This window comes from Haplochromis burtoni, unplaced genomic scaffold, assembly GCF_018398535.1.
Source record: "Haplochromis burtoni strain Fernald_Lab_line unplaced genomic scaffold, NCSU_Asbu1 Contig_495, whole genome shotgun sequence".
In the NCBI taxonomy this organism is placed as follows: domain Eukaryota; kingdom Metazoa; phylum Chordata; class Actinopteri; order Cichliformes; family Cichlidae; genus Haplochromis; species Haplochromis burtoni.
Window position 1 is genome coordinate 203,857 of NW_024582856.1, and position 23,588 is coordinate 227,444.

The window sequence follows — 23,588 nt, forward strand, 5'->3', positions numbered from 1 at the left end:
CAGCAGTCGTGTTGTGGAATGAAAAGGACCCAAAATGCAGGCAGCTGACTGATGAAGAGTGTGAAAAGAGAGAGAGGAGAGAGAGGAGAGAGAGAGAGAGAGAGAGAGAAAGAGAGAGAGTGAGAGAGAGAGAGGAGGAGAGAGAGAGAGAGAGTGGAGAGAGAGAGAGAAAGAGAGAGAAAGAGAAAGAGAGAGTGTATATTGTGTGTGTGTGTGTGAGATGAGAGAGAGAAGAGAGAGAGAGAGAGAAAGAGAGAGAGAGAGAGAGGAGCAGAGAGAGAGAGAGGGAGAGAGAGAGAAGAGAGAGAGTGAGAGAGAGAGAGAGAGAGAGAGAGAGAGAGAGAGAGAGAGAAAGAGAGAGAGAGAGTGTGCGCGCGCGTGCGCGTGTCTCGGCCGGTGAGAGTGGGATCCGGTCCTGCGTGTCCTTCACTCAGACTTTCCCACATCATCACTTGGACCATAAAAGGACACAGAGCCGCTCCCGCTCCGCAGCTCAGCCCGAGGAGGAGCTCCGCGGGCCGGCGGGAGTCAGTCACACCGCCCGGAGAGCCGAGCCTTCACCTGCGGGGATTTAACAGCAACGTGGAAACTTTTTAAAATCAGATTTGAGAAAGTCTCGGATCCTCTGCGGGTCTGCGCCACGGTCAGCCATGAGTCTGTGGACTAACGGCTCCTCCGTGGATCTGTTCCCCGGGACAAAGACCCCTCCGCCGGACTCCAACTCCTCCAACCGCACCGTCGGGCCCCCCGGAGCCGCCCCGCTGGACCTGAGCCGGGCGGTGCCGGTCGGCATGGTGCTGGCATCCTTCATCATGTTCGCCATCGTCGGGAACATCCTCGTCATCCTGTCCGTGGTCTGCAACCGACACCTGCGGATCCCCACCAACTACTTCATCATCAACCTGGCCATCGCCGACCTGCTGCTGGGCACCACCGTGCTGCCCGTGTCCGCCACGGAAATATTTTCCATGTCCCGGGCTTGGGCAACCGACACCCCTGCGGATCCCACCAAAACTTACTTTCATCAATCAACGCTTGCCTCGCCGACCTCTGCTGGGCACCACCCGTGCTGATACCGCCTCACCTAGCAAACTGTCACGGCTGGGGCAGCAGTCGGTTTAATGAAAAGGACCCAAAATGCAGGCAGCTGACTGATGAAGAGTGTGACGTTTATTTACAAGGTGGGATAGTGGCAAGCAAGCAGTGAGGCGAAAATAACTGAAGAAACCTAAACTGGGAGAACTAATAACAAACCTGAGAGCATACAAAAGGGGTGCGGGGCAGAGAGACGCAGGAACGAAACACCATGGAACACAGAGACATGCAGACGAGCCAACAACGAACACAGACCGACACCCACTAAATATACAAACACAAGGTAATTGGGTAATCACACACAGGAGGGAAGAACAGCTGATCCTAATACACATGATGACTGGAGGACACAAGCTGAACACAATGACAACAGACAGAGACCTTCAGAATAAAACAGGAAATCTAGAACACGAACCGGACACAAGGGGGGAGGACACAGAATAACTAGAACAGAGGAAAATAATCATAAAACACAAAACGCTGGGTCAGCGACCCAGCACCATGACACAAACTTATACACAGTACATTAGCACAATAACTGAAACCAGCCCACTGAATGAACAGTGGACTGTGAGGTCAGTTCCTTGATCATTAATATGCAAATTGTCATGACCATTGATCAATGGCCATGAGTACCATTCACAGAGAGTTGGGGAATTCAAATTCAAATTCAAATTCAAATTTTATTTGTCACGTACACAGTCATACACAGTACGATATGTAGTGAAATGCTTGGACAACTGCTCGTGACCTAAAGAAAACAAAAAAGGAAAGGCTATGAATAAGATAGGAAATAAATATGAAAAATTAAAAAGGGTAAATTTAACTAGGAAGGAATAAAATATAAATTAAGGTTAAAAATGAAATAACTGTACAACACAAATTAGAATGAAGGGTAAATTTAACTGGGAGAATAAGATAAAATATATAAATTAAAGTTGAAAATAAAATAACTGTACAACAAAATACACAATATAGAACTATATAAGAATGTATGAAGAAATTAAATAAATATATACACAATAACAGCAGCGTGATTTAAGTAATGAAGTGAAACAAATGTCCAGAAGTCCAGTGTGTGTGTAAGAACCTATATGTGTGGGTCAGTACTGTGTGGTGGTGTGATTGAGAGACCGTATCGCCTGCGGGAAGAAGCTCCTCCTCAGTCTCTCTGTGTTGGTTGAAAAGCATCTGATTCATTCCAGGTGGGGTCGTCCTAACATCTGAGTTGTTTAAATACCTGTTCCTCTACTCCTCCTCTCTACATTTCTACCCACCACGTTCTCAGCTCTGTGATTGTAGACAAAAGGACTTAAAGAGCAGAGAGTCATATGGATACATATCAGATGCAACGGATCAGAAAACCCGTTATTATGGACTGGGCATTTTGGTCACAAGCGAACCTCGTTATAATCTGGTGTAACATTTAATCATTAACGATGAATGTTCTCAAGTGTTATGTAGATTTGTGTGTTTGTGTACCCTGGAACAGCTGAGTACACAGCTGCCATGGTCAGGGATGGGTGAGGGAGGGGGTTCTCTTCTCGTAGCTTATTCACTCAATCTGGATTTGTTCTTATCGTAGTAGGAAAATACAGTGGTGCTAGGAGGCTAGAATGATGTTGGGAAGCTGCTGCTGGTACAGCAGGTGACGACTCAAATATTATCTGAAGCATAACTTTAAGTATCATTGATGTCTGGAAAAAAATTGCTCAAAGAAATGAGGGAATAAAGGGGTAAAAATGGACGTAGAACAGGAAAGGATCTAGGCAGGTTTGAACCATAGGAAACCAGGAATGTTATTAAAAGCAGTTGAAATAGAAATTATTGACACTCTAGGAGAAGTTAGACTTTGTTAGTCTGTGCTGCAAACTTCGCTATAGGTTACCACAGTACAAAGCAGTGTTTCTCTTTAATGCTCCTTTCATAGAGGAAATATGTGCCTATGTTTAAGAGATCAAAGACCCACACCATAGAGGAAATGTGCATGTTAAGAGATCAAACACACAGCAGTACTAAAAGTCAGCAGATAATCCCGAATTACAACAGCTCAAATTTAAAGTTTCAGTTCTGTCTTTCTATTTGAGCCTGACTTGCTATCTTCTTAGTTTAGTCAGGAAATCCCTTAAATATATTTGGGGTCACCCACATGAAATTACTTCCACATCTATAACAAAACCTACTGATAAAAAAAAATAAAATCAAAGAGTTGATTTAGTGTCAGGTAAAAATGCCATAAATGTGTGTCACTGCCCAACCTACAGTTTACCTGATGTCACTGAGAGACAGAGAAGAGTCCTAGCTCACTTTGGCTCATCTTTTCCTGCACTACTTTTAAGAGGCACTTTCGTTGTAACACTTTTTCTTACATGCTTGCATTGTCTCATTAAATCCCACTCTTTAGAATCAAGAGGATCTGTCCACACTTTGTGGCCCAGTGATAGCATTAAAAGAGCGGCTGGATGTAACAGATTGCAGAGTCCTGGCTAGATTACTTTTCTGATGGGATAGATGCTCAGCATTAATGGGTTTGTGTCTTTGTGGCCTGGAAGGGGGGGGGTTACAGAAAGAAACACTCTGTAGCAAAATAATTGAATGGAACTGGGGCTAGCTTAAATAGGAAGGCTTTTTTCCCTTTTTGTTTTTTGAGTATTAGTAGTAATAGCACAGGATGTGTGTCTGTCTGTGGTCCTTTCTGGCACAGATCCAGTCTCGCACTCAAACACAGTCTAATAGATGATCTCCCTGGGCATAACATTAAAGCGTAATGGTGTACAGTCCCTTGTTCACACACACACATATGTAGTGGGCGTGGGACATCCGGAAATGAGCCATGCTTGGGAATGTTGCGCGGGAAAACTGTCTGGGATAAGCCCATTAACTCTTTGGCCAGCTGCAGCCCCTCCCCACCTCCCTTAAACTGGACTTCCTGTTGCAAGATTTGTCAGAGTAGACTTCTGTGCTGCATCTCCAGCCAGATACACGCACACAGGAGTTTTGTGATTACGTGAGTCAGGGTGGTTTCTGGATAAATGGGTTTATTTTAAACAGAAAATAAAGACCTGCAGCTTGGAGAAGCCCAACACCTTTCACTGCTGCTGTCACACATCGCCATCTTGTGGCTGACAAAGATATTACATAGAAACTGACTTCAGGGTTTTTTGGTTTGTTTTTTTTTAATGGCTCATTGTGTTTACAAAGAACAGGCAGGCATGATCTGACCTAAAATCTGCAGTTACACTGCCCACTTCCTTTATGTGAAAATGTGTGATTTCCTTGATTGCAGCTGTACTTTCCTCCTCCTGGCTGAACGCTGCATGCCCCTTTAGCTCCACAGCCTTCCTCCCCGCTTTCTGTTATTACAGTCATGTCCTGCATTGTTGTTGTTGTTTTTTTTATCTTTCCTCTCTCAACAGTGATCTTACTGTCTTCTTCTCTTTGTCCAAACGTTGTATTCCTTCTATCTGTATGCATCTCCTTCATTCCCATCTATCTTCCCATACCTACCTCTCCTCCTCAGCCAGGCTATATCAGGGACTTGGTAAGTTGTGTCCACTGGCTGCTGTTTTAAGCTTTAGATACTTGCATGATTGTTTGAACTCTGAACAATTTTTGTATCTGGGTTATCAAACCTAACAATAACTATAGCAAGTCATAGTGGCCGCCATAGTAGAGTAGATGGTATAGTTTCTGTATGTCACTTGTTATTAACTCTAACAGTGTTCTTTGGGGTGTACAAGATAAGAAAGTAACACATAATTGTATCAAGTGAGCATCTGTGTGGTGTGGGGCTATAAATATACAGACTGAGTGAAACAAATGGACCATGCAGGTCTTTTGCATGTTTTAGCTCATTTAACACACAGTCCATATGCAGCATTTAACGTTAGCCTCACTGGTGTAATAGAGCAGACCCTTGTGAAAATGTTTTTAGACTGATGAATAGTTTAATGTATTTTATTCTTTCTTTTTTTTAATACATACTGTCGCTCTCTGCAATCACAGCATTGTAAGATCCTGAAAGACGTACCCTTAGCTCCACTCCTTGATTCAGAGATTTCCCTTTTCATGTAAATGGCCTCCTTTACTCCGCGCTCAAACCAGCATTCGTCCCTGTCCAGGATGTGTACATCCTCATCACTGAAAGAGTGTCCACTGGCCTGTAGGTGTAAACAGATTGCAGAGTCCTGGCTAGAGTTAGCTTTTCTGTGTTGTGCCATTCGCTTCCCCAGAGGTTTTTCGGTTTCCCCGATGTATAAATATCTGGGAAGGAACCTAAAGAAAGCTCCAGCTGATCCAGGAGAGAAGGACAACTACTAATTGAAAACCCTTAGTGATCCCATAGTGTCTGGAGTATCGGCACAGTTGAGGTGCATTTTTTCTAAACACAGCACATCTGTGGCTTTTAAACCCCAAAACACGCTGCACCAAAAATTGATCCACCCCAAGGATCAGGTCCCCCAACACAAACAGAGTAATATAGTGTATGAAGTGCCAGAAGGATTGCCAGGATTTATACATTGGGGAAACCAAACCAAACCAAACAACCTCTGGCTAAGCAGATTTAATGTTCCTATATTGCCACAGTGGGTCCTCCTGCTGCATGACAATTTCCAGCCTCATGTGGCAAGACTATGCAGATATTTCCTGGAGAATGAAGGAATCGATACCATTGACTTCCTGCTTCCTCTGGAATATTATGTTTTGGTCCATCTGATGGCGCCAGATTGCACTTTAGACTATCCAGGAAGTCAGTGATGCCCTGCTCGAAATCTGGGAGGAATCCCTGAGGATATCATCCATTGTCTCATTAAGAGCATGACCAGACATTGGAAGGCATTAATACAAGTGTGTGGAAGCCATAGAGTTGTACTGAAATTTCTGCAGAATGATTTAGCCTGGAACATATTTTTTTGTTTCACTTTCATTTTTGGCATGTCTTTGAATGCAGCCCTTTGTAGGTTGAACATTTTCATCAAATGATACGACATCCTTTTGTTCTCAACACATCACCCAATATCTACATAGGAATGATTTTTTTCCCTCACTGAAATTTGATAGATGTGTTTTAAAGTATTCCTTTAATTTGCTTGACCAGTTTACAATATACAGTATATAGGTAATCCGATCAGAAATAACAACAATAAATAAATAAATAAATACATAAATAAATAAATAAATAAATAAATAAATAAATAAATAAATATAGATAACAATTATACTTGAAATGTTGAAAGACAAGAGCTAAACATATTTAAAATGTGCGTCTTCATTCACTTGGGTTTGAGTTTTAAGTTATTCAAACACTCACAGTAAGGTTGAGTTTTAAGAGCATTTTTGTGATAGCAGCTTTGACCTGTAATGGTACAGAACAGAATGACGCTGTCAGGGTGAGGCCTGTACCATAAATGATAATTAAAAGTGACATGGCATCGAAATCAGCTGACCACGAAGACTGTCATGAAGCCCTTTGTCTCTGTGGCCGTGAGCTACTGTGCGTTACTGCTGATGGTTTTGAGCACATGGGCACTCAGAGAAAACACACGGAACATACTGACCAGACAAACGAAAATCAGACAACTAGAGAAGCAGACAGGCAGATAGAGAGATAGACAGGTCTCAGCGTCATAGCCCGGGGCTGGGGCTCTGTACGGGGTTGACAGTGAACACACTGCCGCTTGCAGGATTCACTCGCTGCAGGACGAGGCGGGCGGAGGCATGGAAATCGTTGCATGCCACTGTCTCTTTTCACGTTACCGCCACGGCATTGACCATACTGCTTTTGCTTGAAATGAAGCTCAGTTGGATTGTTGTGTAACCGCACAGAGAAAAGGAGGCCTTTCGCTATACTGGTGAGCGAGCTTTTTTCCCCCAGCTAGCGTTAGTCAGCTGTAGCTAGCAAGCTAACACACTCGGCGCTGATGATACAGCAGATAAGCCAGGCTGATACTGGCCGAAATAGCTCACCTCTCACAAACCTGTGCTTTATGTACAGCTATGGATGCTCATAACTAGGTTGTTACCCCCCGTTACACCCGCGCATGAAGATGTCACGTTTAGGTATTTTAACCTTTGGCTAACTGAGGGTCGTCAATAAAGTTAGCTACAATCGCCGACAGTAGCAGCGGTCGATAGTTGTTTCTGTTTTGTTTTGTTTTGCCTCGTCTCAAAACTAACCACTAACATGTAGCTTGTGGTTTGACGCAAGCGCTAGCAGTGCTGCTAAGCTTACTGCCATTTCTGTTACTTTGACAGTCCTCTGCAGTGCTGTCACTTTGTGAAACTATTAGCTGCTGGTGATTATCATTGCAGAAAAACAGCCTTTCCAATCTGACACAAGAAACAAGTTACTAAACCGCTCGTCATTCAAGCCAGCGGTGTCACACCTAAGTATCATCCGGCGGGTAGCTGTTTGTTAACCTTAGAAGCTACAATAAAGCAGCGTTAACACGGCCGTTGCTCTATGTTAACGGTATCTGAACATCTAAGTGCTGTCTGCATGTTGACCACGATTACATGACCTGACACTGGTTATCTACACTACAGCAGAAAGCCTTATAAAATTCACGCAACCCTTCACGTGTGTCTTAGTTAGCATACATTTCGAAGTTTTCTAATCTTAAAAATGTAAAGAAATGACCATGTAAATCAAAATAATGAAAAAATGCCACACTGCAATGAAATATACCATGACGACATTCCAGAATTGTAGCTTATTTAGTTTCTGATTCATGTTTCTGCACAGATTAGCTGCAGCCTTTAAACCACAGAGATTTGAAGCAAATATTGATTATCTTGGCACATTGCTGGGAAACACTGGATCCTAGCCATTGTGGATGTTATGCTGACATATACCAGGGCACTCCCTGACATCAGTGCCCCCCCCCCCTGCAGACAACACAAAACTGCCCAGGATGGGCTTGAGGAACATAATAACCAAAAGCTTTCTTTAAATTCCTCAGATCCCCATCTGTTCTAAAGCAGTATAGGATGCACTAGGCTGCCCAGTCCAAAAGACCAAGCCGCAAAACACGACCCAGCTACAGTAAGATGGAACCATAATGCAGTATAGTAGATGTTTGTATTGCTATTCAATTCTCGATTTCAGAATTATTGCAGCCCTAATTATAACAGAACACCTTTATAGTCTATTTGTCTGACCTTTTGCAGCTTTATACGCCCTCTAGAGGCCTTCGATCAAGTGATCATTTATGCAAGTCTAGAATGGTTTCTAGAGGGGATCAGGCGTTTGTGGTTGTGGCGCCGAAAATGTGGAACGATCGACCTCTCCGCATTAGAAAGGCCCCACTATCACTCTTTATAACTCTCATCTTAAAACATATTTTTTCTCTTTGGCTTTTGATACTGCATGAGAGTTACCAATTCTTTTTATCCTAATTTTCTTTTAATTTTCTTACCCGTTGTTGATGTTAATGACACTGTTTAATTATTACTTTGTACAGCACTTTGGTCAACTCTCTGTTGTTATTAAATGTGCTTTATAAATAAATAAATGGAATATAGTGTTTCAAACATGTCAGGCTGACTTTATTCTCAAATGTACAGCTAAACTTCACAAAGAGCAGTAGTGATGAATGCAATCAATGTCCAATTTATTATTTTACAATGGGTCATATCAACACGACTGTTCTCTGATAGCTGTTCTATAAGAGGGTAACGTTTTGCCCACTCCGTGTTTTCAGGACTGATGGCTCCAGAGTAACATGCCATGGCTTTAATGATCCCCCCTGTGAAACTGAAATGGCTGGAGCACCTGAACAGCTCATGGATTACCGAGGACAGCGAGTCCATAGCCACACGGGAGGGAGTTTCTGTGCTCTACTCAAAGCTGCTGGCCAACAAAGAGGTTGTACTGCTGCCCCAGCAGGTGCTGTGTCTGAAGGGCCCCCAGCTCCCAGACTTTGAGCGCGAGTCCCTCTCTAGTGATGAGCAGGAGCACTACCTGGATGCTCTGCTCAGCAGCCAATTGGCGTTGGCCAAGATGGTGTGCTCCGATTCCCCGTTTGCTGCCGCTCTGCGGAAACGTGTGCTGGTGCTTCAACGCGTCTTCTACGCGCTTTCCAACAAGTATCATGACAAAGGCAAGGTTAAGCAGCACCAGCACTCACTGGAGAACAACTCGGGTTCGGCTGATCTGCACTCTGTCAGTGAGCGGCCACGGTCCAGCACTGACGCCCTCATTGAGATGGGTGTTCGCACTGGCCTGAGCCTTCTCTTTGCTCTGCTGCGCCAGAGCTGGATGATGCCTACTGCACCGAACCCAGGTGGAAATCCTGGGAGCAACATAAACTTGTGTAATGATGTCATTCACACAGCCATTGATGTTGTTAGCTCCCTGCCAGCACTCTCTCTTGCCAATGAGAGCAAGATCCCACCAATGGGACTGGACTGCCTGTCCCAGGTTACCACCTTTCTGAAGGGAGTGACAATGCCAAATTCTGGGGCAGATATTTTAGGGCGGCGGCTGGCCTCAGAACTACTACTGGGGCTGGCTTCACAGAGGGGTTCTCTGCGCTACTTGCTGGAGTGGATTGAGATGGCTTTGGCTGCGTCAGCTGTGGTCAGTACGATGGAGCAGAATAAGTTGCTACAGAACCAAGAAGGCCTCATTAGCTATGATTGTTTCATGAACATCCTCATGCAGATGAGGCGCTCTTTGGTAAGTAAATGTTAACAATGTACCTATTAATTTTTAGTATTATAAATCCAGTCAGAACTGGTAATATATGCATGTCATTCCTCATCTCTACAAGAAATGGTATTCTGCAACAGTTTGAGTGTTATTAGGTGCAGTGTCCATGCTTTGAAGCTTTGAGTGTTCTCATCATTGAATTGTCTTCTTCCAGGGTTCCTCAGCAGATCGTAGCCAGTGGCGAGAACCCACACGGACCTCTGATGGCTTGTGTTCATTATATGAGGCGGCACTCTGTCTTTTTGAAGAAGTAAGCAAGCACATTTTTTTCTTTTAAGAAATTGTATTATTGCGCCAAAAATAGCACCTTATAATGGCAGTAACTAAATTGTTTACTTTTGGTGTTGAGTTGGGTAGTTCTGTTCCACTCTGGCAAAAATATTCATATTCATATTTAATACTGAAATCCTGAGTGAAAAGAAAGCAACTGGACTTCAGGCTCCTCAACCTTCACTCACATCTTGTGTCAGGTGACCTCAAGTAGGGATGGAAATCAAGAACCGCAGCAGTTCAGTTCCTTGGAATTGTTCGTTTTCCCATTGATCGTGCTTTTTGGTCCTACTTGCACTTGTGCTACAATCAACTGATTTCAATTCGTGTGTCAGAGGAAGAAAATAGTGGCGCAGTCTACAGCTGGATATGGACATTACTTTAATTTTAATTGCAAAAAAGGACGAGAGCACGAAAGTATAGTGGATACTGCACCCAGGACAGAGGCGACTGCATAGCACAACTTCGGCTCTTTGCAAGCATCCGCACAGACAGAATGCTAATGCTAATGCTAAGCTCGCCAGGAACCCAGAGTGGTGTTCAAGCTGAGTAAATGTCAACACCCGCCCAGCAGTCAGACCCTGAACTTCAACAGGTAACAAAAGAAGTAATTATCAGCCAGGCTCAGATCCTCAGTTTCTGTCTGCTTATTTTTCTGCAGTAGAATCACTGTGGCAGTCGCTTTGAGCTGTTTTCATCTTTATTTGTGTTCATACCAAGAGAAAGATCACATGTGTGTCTTCATTAGAATGAGGATTTTTGTTGGTGTGTGGAACTGTAGCCTGTAGGTTTATGAATATGTAATATGTAATGTAATGTAATATCTTTAAAATGTTGCTTAGAGATGTTGGTGACTCTCAGTGGAGCCAATGAGAACCTAATGTGAATCGAATCAATAAGTGATATTAATAATGCAATCAGAATCTATAAATTCAGTTCCCATTCCTACTCAACGGGTCACATGATAGGATGACTTTGAAAGCAGGGCTTCCATAGTGTCGTGTTAACTGCTTCGCATGATATGAGAAGTTTCTAGACCGAGAGGAGACACAAACCCAGCCACAGGGTAGTGTCAGCTGGTGCACTCCTGATGCCACTCCCACTCCTGGGTTAGTGGGAGGGTTGTTCCAGGGAGAGCCTAAAATCTATCTGTGCCAGATCTGATGTGGTGCCCCTCAAGCAGCCGAAAGTACTGCTAATGATTTTGTGGATTTATTGTAGTCAATATCATACAGTGAACACAACATGGGAGTCTTTATTGTACAGCAGAAATAAACATGTTTATAGCCTGGTGAAATAAAACAGCTTTGGCCTCTGTCACCCTTCTTCATAACAACTACCAACAACATACTCTGTTTATTAATTCATGAATCTGGATACCGGAGTGCTGCCACAGGAAGTTGTAGTTGTTTTGTAGCGCTGGTGCCTTTTGGAGTATTTTTAATGGAATTAAAATGCTTCTTGCTGACTTAGTTTTGGGGACTGAAATTCATGTACTGTTGATTAAGTGAATTTCTTACAGTTAACTAGCACAGAGCTGTGCCATATTACCAAAATCTTATATCCCGATATAAGTGGTTTCTTGTCCCGATAGCAATATATAGATTAAAAGAAAGCCTGTACATCGATTGCAGAGGGTTCAGTCTCTCATGAAGAAATGATCCTTTATTAAATGGCATAACATGGACCAAAACCTCTTCTAACGTTTGACTCTGTGGTTTATTTTGAGAAGCTGACGGCTCTTTTTTGCTGCTTATTCGATATATCATCATCAGATATATTTCGTCTTATCGCACAGCCCTAAACTAGCAGCTGTATGTCTGTGTTTATGGCTGCATCTTCCACTACAGCAGCTAGCACTCCACTTTATCAAAGATGGTAGCTTGTAGCTCCAAAGCACTTAACATACCAATTACTGAAGTGCTGATGGTGACGTCACTGTGACTGAAAGCAGGCTGCTGGTGCATTGGATTTGTAACTGAGAGTATTAACTGTAAAACAGAATGCACAACAATATTTTTTTCACTGTATTGTTTTGATTTAACCAAATTCTAACACGACTAATTGTGAAAGTTTACTTAGCGAAAGGAATGAGTCATGCTCTTGATAGAAACACAATGCCAAGAGGTCAAGTGACACAGAGCTCTGATGAACTACCAGGAAAACTAAATCTCTGATGGACCCTTACTTAAGGAGAAAAATCTGGTACTTAAGAGCATTGTTGCCATATTTTCTACTATACCATTAAGCAACAAAAGCTGACTATTTAATACAGTTTGGGTATTTTGTAACCGTTCGGCTGGATTACTGTGATTCTCTTTATTTTGGGGTGAGTCGATCTTCTGTTTTTCGACTGCAGTTAGTTCTGAATGCTGCTGCACGCCTTTTAACTGGCACTCGTAGATACGAGCATATCACCCCAGTTTTATATTCACTTCATTGGCTGCCCGTGCATTTTAGGATCCATTTTAAGATGCTTTTATTTGTTTTTAAATGTTTGTCCAATGCTGCCCCTCTGTACCTCTCTGAGCTTCTTCATCCATACATACCTTCATGGTCCCTCAGGTCGGCAGACCAGCTCCTCCTGAGCGTGCCCAGGACTAATCGTGAGCTCAGAGGGGATCGGGCGTTTGCTGTGGCAGCACCAAAATTGTGGAATGAGTTGCCTTTACATGTTAGACAGGCACCTTCCTTATCTGTTTTTAAATCACGTCTTAAAACATATTTATTTACCTTGGCTTTTAGCACAGCAGGACTTGTTGATGTCTCTTAATATGTTTCTTATTAATTATATTATTTTTAATTTTAAGATATTTTATATGTAATTTAAACTGTTTCCTCTCTGTTTTATATTTGTAGCACTTTGGTCAACATTGTTGGATGTAAAGTGCGTTATAAATAAAGATGCTATGCTATTTTTAAATTAAAAGTGATCTGGCAATACAACTGGAAACGTTAAACTTAAGCTTAACACATTTCTGTGTTTGCAAGTTAGTTCAAAACTGCCTTTCATTTCTTCCTTTTGGTGCTGAGATGTCAACAGCAGACCAGTAACCACCATCACCGGGTTGGTTAGTTGCAGATAATTGACTTGCATTAGTTTATGTTAGCGAATAAGCGAAAGAACAGATAACTCACTGGAAAACAGGGAACAAAACTGTGTGGCTGTAGCTCGAGAGTAGAGCAGATCATCTGTGGTTCAATCCCTAGGTGCTCTAGCCTTCATGGCAAATATCTTTAGGCAACATACTAACATGAGTTGTTTTCCGTTCTTCGTGAAAGTTGGATAGAAAGCACTTGCATAGAAAACAGTGCTTGTGTGAATCGGTGAAGCTCCGTAAACCGGTTTGAGTGTTCAGATAGATGTTCAGATGTTCCGGTTAATACTTGTACAGCTGCTGTTATTGTGTATATATTTATTTATATTTAGATTTCTTCATACATTCTTATATAGTTCTATATTGTGTATTTTGTTGTACAGTTATCTTATTTTCAACTTTAATTTATATATTTTATCTTATTCTCCCAGTTAAATTTACCCTTCATTCTAATTTGTGTTGTACAGTTATTTCATTTTTAACCTTAATTTATATTTTATTCCTTCCTAGTTAAATTTACCCTTTTTAATTTTTCATATTTATTTCCTATCTTATTCATAGCCTTTCCTTTTTTGTTTTCTTTAGGTCACGAACAGTTGTCCAAGCATTTCACTACATATCGTACTGTGTATGACTGTGTACGTGACAAATAAAATTTGAATTTGAGATAGAGTAGAAAATTGCTTTATAAGAACTGCTAATGGTGATGTCACTGTGACTGAAAGCCGTGCTGCAGCCAAGCAAAGCATGGGTTACTTGTGGACGTACCTTCAACTGACCAATAGAAGCAAAGCAGGAGGGAACAGGAGAAAAATTCAAAGATCAAAACAAGTATAAAAAGCACAGACAGTGGTTGCAGAGGACAGGGTTTATTGTTTTTAACACTCAGGTCTTTGTATGTTATAACTTCGCTCTTCTCCACGGCTGGCTGATGGACCAGCAAAAGCTGAAGTGGTTCAGAGACCAATTATACCATGTACAACTGGGAGTTACACCCTGAGGCAGCAAAAGTACATTTTTGTGTGTCTGGGCTTTATGCCAGACTGTTAGAAGCAGTTGAGCTAGCTTAAAATCAGTGGACAAAAGCGCTAACTGGTAGTAGCTAGCTCAACTCAGCAGAGGTGTTCTTATTGAAGTGAACAGCATATGAACTTGGGTTGCAAGACGGACCTCAAATATGTCATTACAGATCATCTGCCTTAAAGCCAGGGGGCGTGGGGGGACAGTATCCCGTACTACATATGTTTTACCGACAGAATCAACTGAAAGGGGAAGTGGCACAAGTTATGAAGTTGATGTACGTACGAGGAATTCCTGTGAGCGTAAAGCTCAGGCTTTGCTCTCAACGTTTGAAAGGGAGAGCCCATGAGAAGAAAGGACTATTATTGTTAGCTGTGAATCATCTAAATAATAATAATAATAATAATAAAAGTAAAGCTTACTCTAGAAGAGTTTCAGCATAAAGCTATGCAGCTGGAAATAAGTATCATGGCTCCTCTTTTTGTTTTCTCCCAGGTATGTCGAATGGCATCGGACTACTCTCGCACTTGTGTTAGCCCGGACAGCATACAGACTGGCGAGACACCTGTGGTGTCGGAAACCTGTGAAGTGTATGTGTGGGGCAGCAACAGCAGCCACCAGCTAGTGGAGGGAACACAAGAGAAGATACTGCAGCCCAAGCTGGCTTCGAGTTTCGCAGATGCACAAACAGTAAGAGCAAACCTTCATAATTCTTTTTGAATTAGTCGTTCAACAAAACGGTGCACTCTCTTCTAAACTCATCTTACAGGTTGAGCCACAGGACCCACCCAGTATGAGTGTATTTGTAGGGCTGCACGATTTTGCATAAAATGAGAATCATGATTTTTCTTTTCATAATTCATAACTCTGTTCTTTGTAGAAAGTTAAGAAACCTATCATCAGCTTCAAATGGCAAACTGGATGTTGTCTTTTAAAGAGGCATTACTTTTACTGATCACAAAAATGGTTCGATGTAAGATTTCACTGGTTTTCTCACAGAGATTAAAACTGTATTTGTTATTGAGACAGGGACGGTACTTTAGAGATGATGGGGTGAACATGATTCTGATTTTACTTCCAACTTGGTTTGTTTATGTTTTGGGAAACAAATGACTGAAACATGAGAAGCTTGTAGAACTCTGAGACCCGGTTTCTTTTTGTTTGTGTTCTAATTTTTTTATTCTGATTATAGTTTTACTGAGTTTAATATTATAATTAATTTCATGTTGCAATATTTCCCAACAAGACTGGTTGCCCAGTTACGTGACATTTAAATTATAATTTATTTTCATCTGACTGAGAGAAAAACACAATCTATGAGTGTACAAGCTCTCGTTTTGGAAGTTCAGTTGCTGTTAGCCTGGTAGTTCTGGTCCTCAGTGTGACTCAGCTGTCTCCAGTCTCACAGAGACTCCAGTGCCAACATCTTGGACTGCAGCTTTTAGCAGCAGGCTATGTTAGACTCTGCAGATCCACTGTGAGTTCAACGGCCACGCAGCTCTGATGCAGCAGAGCAGGAGCAGAGCAAGTTCAAACACGAAACAACAGTTTGTTGCAGTTTCCCCGTCTCTCTAATCTAAGAATCTCTGAGATCCTGCAGTGGTATATCACAAGAACGGTGGTAAAGACCAGTCAGCTGTTCCGCACTGCATGTGCCAAGTAACAAAAATCGAAAATGTGGTGTCACTTTTGGCACGAGATGCTGTTTGCGATGGAGCGATGGCAGATTGAAACTGTTACTGTCTGTTTAGAGAAGGTTGGCTTAAACTGAAGCATGGCTGATGGGTAGTGCCTTGTCATATTTTCCAGCATCAAACCGTAGCACTCACTAACTCGCTCAGTAACAGTTGCAGAATGGTGTTGAGTAAGCCTGCAGCCTTTCACCACAGAGGCAAAACTTCTTCGCTATTCTCTTCAGATTGAGGCAGGCCAGTACTGCACCTTTGTGATCTCCTCGGATGGGTCTGTGCGGGCCTGCGGGAAGGGCAGTTATGGCCGCCTAGGCCTCGGAGACTCCAACAACCAGTCGACCCTCAAAAAGTTGACCTTTGAACCCCACCGTGCCATCAAAAAGGTGTCATCATCCAAGGGATCAGACGGCCACACGCTGGCCTTCACCACAGAGGGTGAGGTGTTCAGCTGGGGAGACGGTGATTATGGCAAACTGGGCCATGGGAACAGCTCAACACAGAAGTATCCAAAACTTATCCAGGGGCCGCTGCAGGGGAAGGTAGGATGTATACACTTTCACTCATGTAGTACAATAAAGCAGCAGTGAAATCTAGACGGTCCAAATATGATGTGTCTATTTTCTCCACTTCTAGAAACTGTAAAATTCATACAGAGTCCTGTGCTAGTAGATGACGATTTAACAGTTCTCGTGGTGAATTATCTTGTTGGTGTTCTCCTGTACCACATAGAAAACACACAGTCTTTTGAGTGTTTCCTGGCATCGGCAAACATTACAATGTGTTTGTATGCTTTGTCAGGTGGTGGTGTGTGTGTCTGCTGGCTACAGACACAGTGCTGCAGTCAGTGAAGATGGAGAGCTGTACACATGGGGAGAAGGAGACTTTGGAAGATTAGGTATGTTGTCGAGCTACAGTCCATTCATTTCCACCTTTGCTGTCAAGTAATGTGCAGATCCATCCAGTTTTCTGAGCATCAAAATATCCGTGCAGATGATTTCTCTCTGTTCCAGTTGATATATTTTCTAAATGACAGACGATGGGTGTCACGGGAGTGCAGGGTTATCTGCTGCTTTTCATTTGTGTTGCAGAATTTCCATTTGTAAATAGCCTGACCCTTTTTATTATGTGTGAATGCAGGTCACGGTGACAGCAACAGCCGCAACATTCCTACCCTGGTCAAAGACATCAGCAATGTTGGAGAGGTGTCATGCGGAAGCTCCCACACTATTGCTCTGTCAAAGGATGGACGCACTGTCTGGTCATTTGGGGGAGGGGACAATGGTGTGTACCCTTTCATTTGTCAAATAGACTTCAGAACTAAGGGTATAAATGTGGACATCTGCATTGGCACTTCTGTGGGACAAATAATGCCAAAGGTCAGAGAATGGCCAGTTGAATGGATGCTTTGAGCTGATACGAATGCAATATTCATTCAAATAACCAGTCAGTACAACCAGGGTCTGCAGAAGAGCTTGACTGCACAACTTGCTAAACATTGAGTCAGATTGTCTACAGCAACTGGACAAAGATAGGTTCAGAATAACACAAACGTATAGAGTGATCCTGCCTTGTACCAGTCATTTAAGCTGAAGGTGGTGGTTTAATTATGTGGGGGATATTTTTTGGCACACTTTGGGCCCTACAGTACCAACTGAGAATGCTACTGTTAGGTGTCCATTTCTTTATTACCACAGTTTACCCATTTTTCTCATGACTGCTACATGAAGGATGATGTACTACATCGCAAAGCGCAGGTCATCTCACCCTGGTTTCTCAAACACAACAGTGACTTCACTGATCTCAGATCTTAAACCAGTAGAGCAACTCTGGGATGTTGTGGAACAGGAAATTTGCATTAAGGATGTTTTGCTGACAAATCTGCAGTAAATCCATGATGTTTGCTGTAACTAATGAAGTGGCCAGTATGTGTAAACTGCAAATAAGTTCATTTAAGAATGTTCATTCTGTGTCTTGCAGGGAAACTGGGTCATGGCGATACTAATAGAGTCTACAAACCAAAAGTAGTGGAGGCCCTGCAGGGCATGTTCATCAGAAAAGTGTGTGCAGGAAGCCAGTCATCTCTTGCATTAACTTCTACAGGACAGGTAGGACATGATTTGTGTTTCCGCTAACCAAGAGTTATAAAAAGTCTGCAATACAGTAATCTTAGTTTTAAGCATTAAAATATCTGTAAAATTATTTTGATCGATCTTAAAATTATAAAGTCAATCATTATAGAAGTGCTTAAACATGATCCCCGCCCCCTCTCAGAGGGGGAAATTTCTACTTCTCAAGGCCTTAACCAATATGAAATCAGAACTCACTCGTGTAATATATGCAGTTTTGCCACAAACCACAAAGCAAATACATAGGGCTGCACGATTAATCGTTAGAAAATCGCGATCTCGATTCATACTTATGTGCGATCTCATTTCCAAATGACAACGGTTTAAAAAAAAAAAAAAAAAAGACAAAGACGATTGTACCGCATTTTGATCCGGGACGTAATCTGCATGAAAACAAGCGCTCACTCTTCCTGCTCAACAAATGACAAGGGCGGAGCCTTATACCACGTGATACAGAAGCTGTGCCGTGTGATGCTAAAATTAGCAGGAAAAAACAACGGAGAGCACGTCAGGGATGACGAGAAAGTGACAGGAGAAAATCCGTCCCGGTCAACCACCCAAACATCAATAACGGGAACCTTATACAGCGCTTCCCTATACACCTCGAACTCCCGCAGGCACAAAGAAATTACGGAGGCCATCACTTATCACCTAAGTAATAAATTTGGCCCGCAGCCTAACTACATTTGGCCCACGAAGCCATACCAAATTACTATTAGAGCTGGCCTGCTGGTATTATACAGCTAATATATATATTGTTTAGTATTAAGCTTTGCTTGTTCCATATTCAGTTTTCCAGCAAAACTTATTTGAGTCCATAAGAAAAGATTCATTCTTATATCTGGAGGAAGATTTTTTTTCAATAAATATTAATGTTAGCCCGCAACTTTGTTCCAGTTTTGAATTTTGGCCCACTGTGTATTTGAGTTTGACACCCCTGACCTAGACAAACGCTACACAGTGCCGTCCCGCAACTATTTTTCTATTGTTGCACTACCTGCTCTATACACGCAGCGTCAAGCAACGGTGGAGATGGAATTACAAGCAGTACAGCATTTTGCGTGAACAACAAAATGTGAGACATTTGTTGTTTTTATGTTTATTTATTGTTTTTATGTTCAGTCTCAACTGTTACGAAGTTGATGTGCAGTTAATAAGTGCAATAAATATTTATACTGGAAAAGAGAATAGTGAGAGAATCGTGATCTCGATTCTAAGCCAAACTAGAAAGCGAAAATTTCAGAAGAAATTTTAAGTGTGCCTATGCCGCTGCCAATGAGTGTAGTTTGCCATTCATACAGCTACAAAAAAAAAATCCAAATAAGGGTAGACAGGCCGTACTACTGCTGGCATACCACTAGAGTGAGCCAACACACCACAAATTAAGTGAGTGAGCCATCGCTTTCGTTTCAAGTTAAGTTTCACTTTCCTTCCCATTCATTTCAATGGGCAAAAACTTGCATTAAAATATTCATATTTAAAAAACTATAGAACTAATAAACACCAAAAGTCATAGCACACCATTCCTGATCCAGCCGCACAAAATGAAAAAGGAAAATAATAATAATAAGAATAATAATAAGAATAATAAATCCGAGAAATAGTAATAAGTGTGCCTTTTGGCATAGGCACACTTAAAAATCATGATTCTCATTTTATGCAAAATCGTGCAGCCCTACAAATACACTCATACTGGGTGGGTCCTGTGGCTCAACCTGTAAGATGAGTTTAGAAGAGAGTGCACCGTTTTGTTGAACGACTAATTCAACTTGTCTACATGAGAAACGAACAAAGTTCAGAGGTCAGAAGAAGTTCAAACTGCTATCAATGGAAATAGAAAATGTCTGGAAAGTGCCACTCCTGGTCCTTATTTGGACAGTTATTCTTGAAGCATCAAATCATTTTCATTTCATTACACCTTCATGTTCAAGTTGTTGAATCTGAATTTTTCCTAATGCTTCAAAAGTTTCCCCGACATAACGTTTTAAAAATCGTTGTTCCTTTGCAGCTTGTACACTTGCCATGATGCTATATTTTTGGTGTTTATAGCAACAAAGCCCTGCGTGGCTAACGCTGCACTAATATTCATCAAAAAGCTTGCAGGTATTTAACCTGCGAGTTCGTGTGTACCACAGGACAGAGGTGCACATCACAGGTCTGCAGGCCTGACAGCTGGAGGTGTATCACTGTTTTCCACTTGGTGACAGCATTTACATCGCAGTCTGCCTATTTTCAACGTGTTTAATCAAATTAAACACGTTGAAAATATTGTTGCCATTTTTAAAAGATGCCCTAAAATGTATTCAAAAGGGTCTTAAAACATCTTGAAATTAACTTGTTTCAAGCTGCTTAGATCCTTGAAACTTATGGACATTTATCCCAAAGAGGGAATTTCGTGCAGCTGTTTATGTATTCCTACTGAACAGACAGCTGGTTGGACACAGTTCAATATTTAAGGTCGAGATTTGTTACATAATATTGTTCTTCCAGTTATTTGTCTCTGAGGTGCCGCTTCACTGCCCAGGACAGAAAGCTGTGCTGATGCTGATCCCACTCTTGTTTTCAGGTGTACGCTTGGGGCTGCGGTGCTTGTCTAGGCTGTGGTTCCTCTGAGGCCACCGCACTCAGACCTAAACTTATTGAGGAGCTGGCTACCACCAGAGTAGTGGACATCTCCATAGGGGACAGCCACTGCCTGGCCCTGTCACATGGTACTACTTTTCTCTTTTTGTGTGATTGCTGTCTGGGATCAGAGTTAAAATACTCAAACTGTCTCTGTCAGTCAGTTTTTTTTGCTGACACAGAAAATTTTTGTGTTTGTTGAGGGCTGTTGCAAGCAGCCTGATGTAATAGCAAATCTGCAGACCTTGTCAGTTTAGGGTAATATGTAACTTCCAGCTTGAGATATGACGTATCTGTTTCGATCGTGTTGTGCTTAATCCCGATGCAGACAATGAAGTATATGCATGGGGCAACAACTCTATGGGTCAGTGTGGGCAGGGGAACTCCACAGGGCCAATCACCAAACCCAAGAAGGTCATCGGCCTGGATGGAGTCGCCATTCAGCAGATCTCAGCTGGCACCTCTCACAGCCTGGCCTGGACTGCCCTGCCCAGAGACAGGTCAGCTACCGCAACAGTTACCACGAACTGATCCCATCATGATGATTTTCTCTCTGGAAATATTCACGTGGGACTGCAGGCAAGAGCTGATGTTGCAAGGCCACCAGAATTTGTTTTTCAGCTACTAGGAAGCACGAGTCAAAGGGCAGTAACTACACGTGAAAAGTACTGAAACTGCAAAACCAACACACTGATCTTGTGATTCAGAGTAAAGGTTACAGTGGTGGGTTTTATTGCAGTCTCCAAAAATGCACCGAAAAGCACAAATCAAAACAAATACCCTGATACTGTGAGCATCCTCAGAGGTCCTACCTCTCAGCCTGGGAGATGAGTTTAGAAGAGAAGCACTGTGATTCAGCCTTTTTGTTAAATATGTAATTCAAGGTCTTTAAGGATATGCACTTCCAGGAACAGCTGAAAAAGGCCAACAGGCATCAACGAGGGTGACGGCGTGAGAGAACTGCTGTTTAACAAACACATTTAGGTGTTGATTGATTAAAAGCATACATGTGAGATGCATACAAATGTGGTTATCACAGTTATTGTTTGGATTTTGGTTTCACAGGCCTTTATGTTTATGACATCGACACAACACTTTACTGTAGATCAAAGTAATTTACTGTACCTTACATACTTTACTAATATTTACTTATTACTTCTTTCTAGGCAAGTAGTAGCTTGGCACCGGCCCTACTGCGTTGACCTAGAAGAAAGCACATTCTCTCATTTGCGCTCCTTCCTTGAACGATACTGTGAAGGCATCAACAGCGAGGTCCCTCCTCTTCCTTTCCCCTCATCCAGGTGAGCCTGTTAGCCACCAGCCTTCACTGGTGTTATAAACCCTCCTGGGCTTGCTGTATAGTCTTTCTTGCACTTAGTGAAATCATATGTGACCAATCAGAATGTAACCTTGCCAAGTTCCATCCATCCATCCATCCATCTTCATCCGCTTTATCCGGGGCCGGGTCGCGGGGGCAGCAGCCTAAGCAAAGAGGCCCAGACCTCCCTCTCCCCAGCCACCTCCTCCAGCTTATCCGGGGGAATACCAAGGCGTTCCCAGGCCAGCCGAGAGATATAATCTCTCCAGCGTGTCCTGGGTCTGCCCCGGGGCCTCCTCCCGGTGGGACATGCCTGGAACACCTCACCCAGGAGGCGCCCAGGGGGCATCCTTGTCAGATGCCCGAACCACCTCAGCTGGCTCCTTTCGATGTGGAGCAGCAGCTGCTCTACTCTGAGCCCCTCCCGGATGGCCGAACTTCTCACCCTATCTCTAAGGGAGAGGCCAGCCACCCTTCGGAGGAAGCTCATTTCTGCCGCTTGTATCCGCGATCTCGTTCTTTCGGTCACTACCCACAGCTCGTGGCCATAGGTGAGGGTAGGGACGTAGATCGACCGGTAAATTGAGAGCTTCGCTTTTACACTCAGCTCCCTCTTCACCACGACGGACCGGTGCAGCGTCCGCATTACTGCAGCTGCAGCCCCAATCCGTCTGTCGATCTCCGGCTCCCTTCTCCCATCACTCGCGAACAAGACCCCGAGATACTTGAACTCCTCCACTTGGGGCAGGAACTCATCCCCGACCCGGAGTGGGCACTCCACCCTTTTCCGGCTGAGAACCATGGCCTCAGATTTGGAGGTGCTGATCCTCATTCCCGCTGCTTCACACTCGGCTGCGAACCGTTCCAGTGCGAGCTGGAGGCCCTCACCCGATGAAGCCAACAGAACCACATCATCCGCAAAAATCAGAGATGAGATTCTGAGGCCACCAAAGCGAAAGCCCTCCGCCACTTGGCTGCGCCTAGAAATCCTGTCCATAAAAATTATGAACAGAACCGGAGACAAAGGGCAGCCCTGGCGGAGCCCATCACCCACCGGGAACGAGTCCGACTTATTGCCGGCAATGCGAACCAAGCTCTTGCAACGGTTGTATAGGGATCGAATGGCCCGTAGCAATGGGCCAGACACCCCATACTCCCGCAACACCTCCCACAGGACACCCCGAGGGACACGGTCGAATGCCTTCTCCAAGTCCACAAAACACATGTAGACTGGTTGGGCAAACTCCCATGCACCCTCAAGTATCCTGGAGAGGATAAAGAGCTGGTCCAGTGTTCCGCGACCAGGACGAAAACCGCATTGTTCCTCCTGTATCCGAGGTTCGACTAGCGGACGAACTCTCCTTTCCAGCACCCTGGCATAGACTTTCCCAGGGAGGCTGAGGAGTGTGATCCCCCTGTAGTTGGAACACACCCTCCGGTCCCCCTTCTTAAAGATGGGGACCACCACCCCGGTCTGCCAGTCCACAGGTACTGCCCCTGATCTCCACGCAACATTGCAGAGGCGTGTCAACCAGGACAGCCCTACAACGTCCAGAGCCTTCAGGAACTCGGGGCGGACCTCATCAACACCAGGGGCTCTGCCACCAAGGAGTTGTTTAACTGCCTCAGTGACTC

General features: G+C 43.3%; 2 protein-coding genes across 2 annotated transcripts in view; both read left to right on the forward strand.

The window, feature by feature from the left end:
- Nucleotides 1-392: 392 nt before the first annotated feature.
- On the forward strand, nucleotides 393-1,073 carry LOC121812259 (alpha-1B adrenergic receptor-like). Its single transcript, XM_042213903.1, has one exon. The coding sequence runs from the start codon at nucleotides 651-653 to the stop codon at nucleotides 1,071-1,073; it is 423 nt and encodes a 140-aa protein (XP_042069837.1). The 5' UTR covers nucleotides 393-650.
- A 5,485-nt stretch (nucleotides 1,074-6,558) lies between these two features.
- Nucleotides 6,559-23,588, forward strand: part of herc1 (HECT and RLD domain containing E3 ubiquitin protein ligase family member 1) — a gene marked incomplete in the record, with an annotated part of 98,122 nt that continues 81,092 nt past the window's right edge. The window contains 11 exon segments of the mRNA XM_042213905.1: nucleotides 6,559-6,947; nucleotides 8,799-9,775; nucleotides 9,963-10,058; nucleotides 14,692-14,886; nucleotides 16,115-16,426; nucleotides 16,686-16,782; nucleotides 17,025-17,168; nucleotides 17,865-17,992; nucleotides 20,580-20,724; nucleotides 20,964-21,135; nucleotides 21,802-21,936. Of these exon segments, the coding sequence (XP_042069839.1) occupies nucleotides 8,825-9,775; nucleotides 9,963-10,058; nucleotides 14,692-14,886; nucleotides 16,115-16,426; nucleotides 16,686-16,782; nucleotides 17,025-17,168; nucleotides 17,865-17,992; nucleotides 20,580-20,724; nucleotides 20,964-21,135; nucleotides 21,802-21,936 (2,375 nt within the window).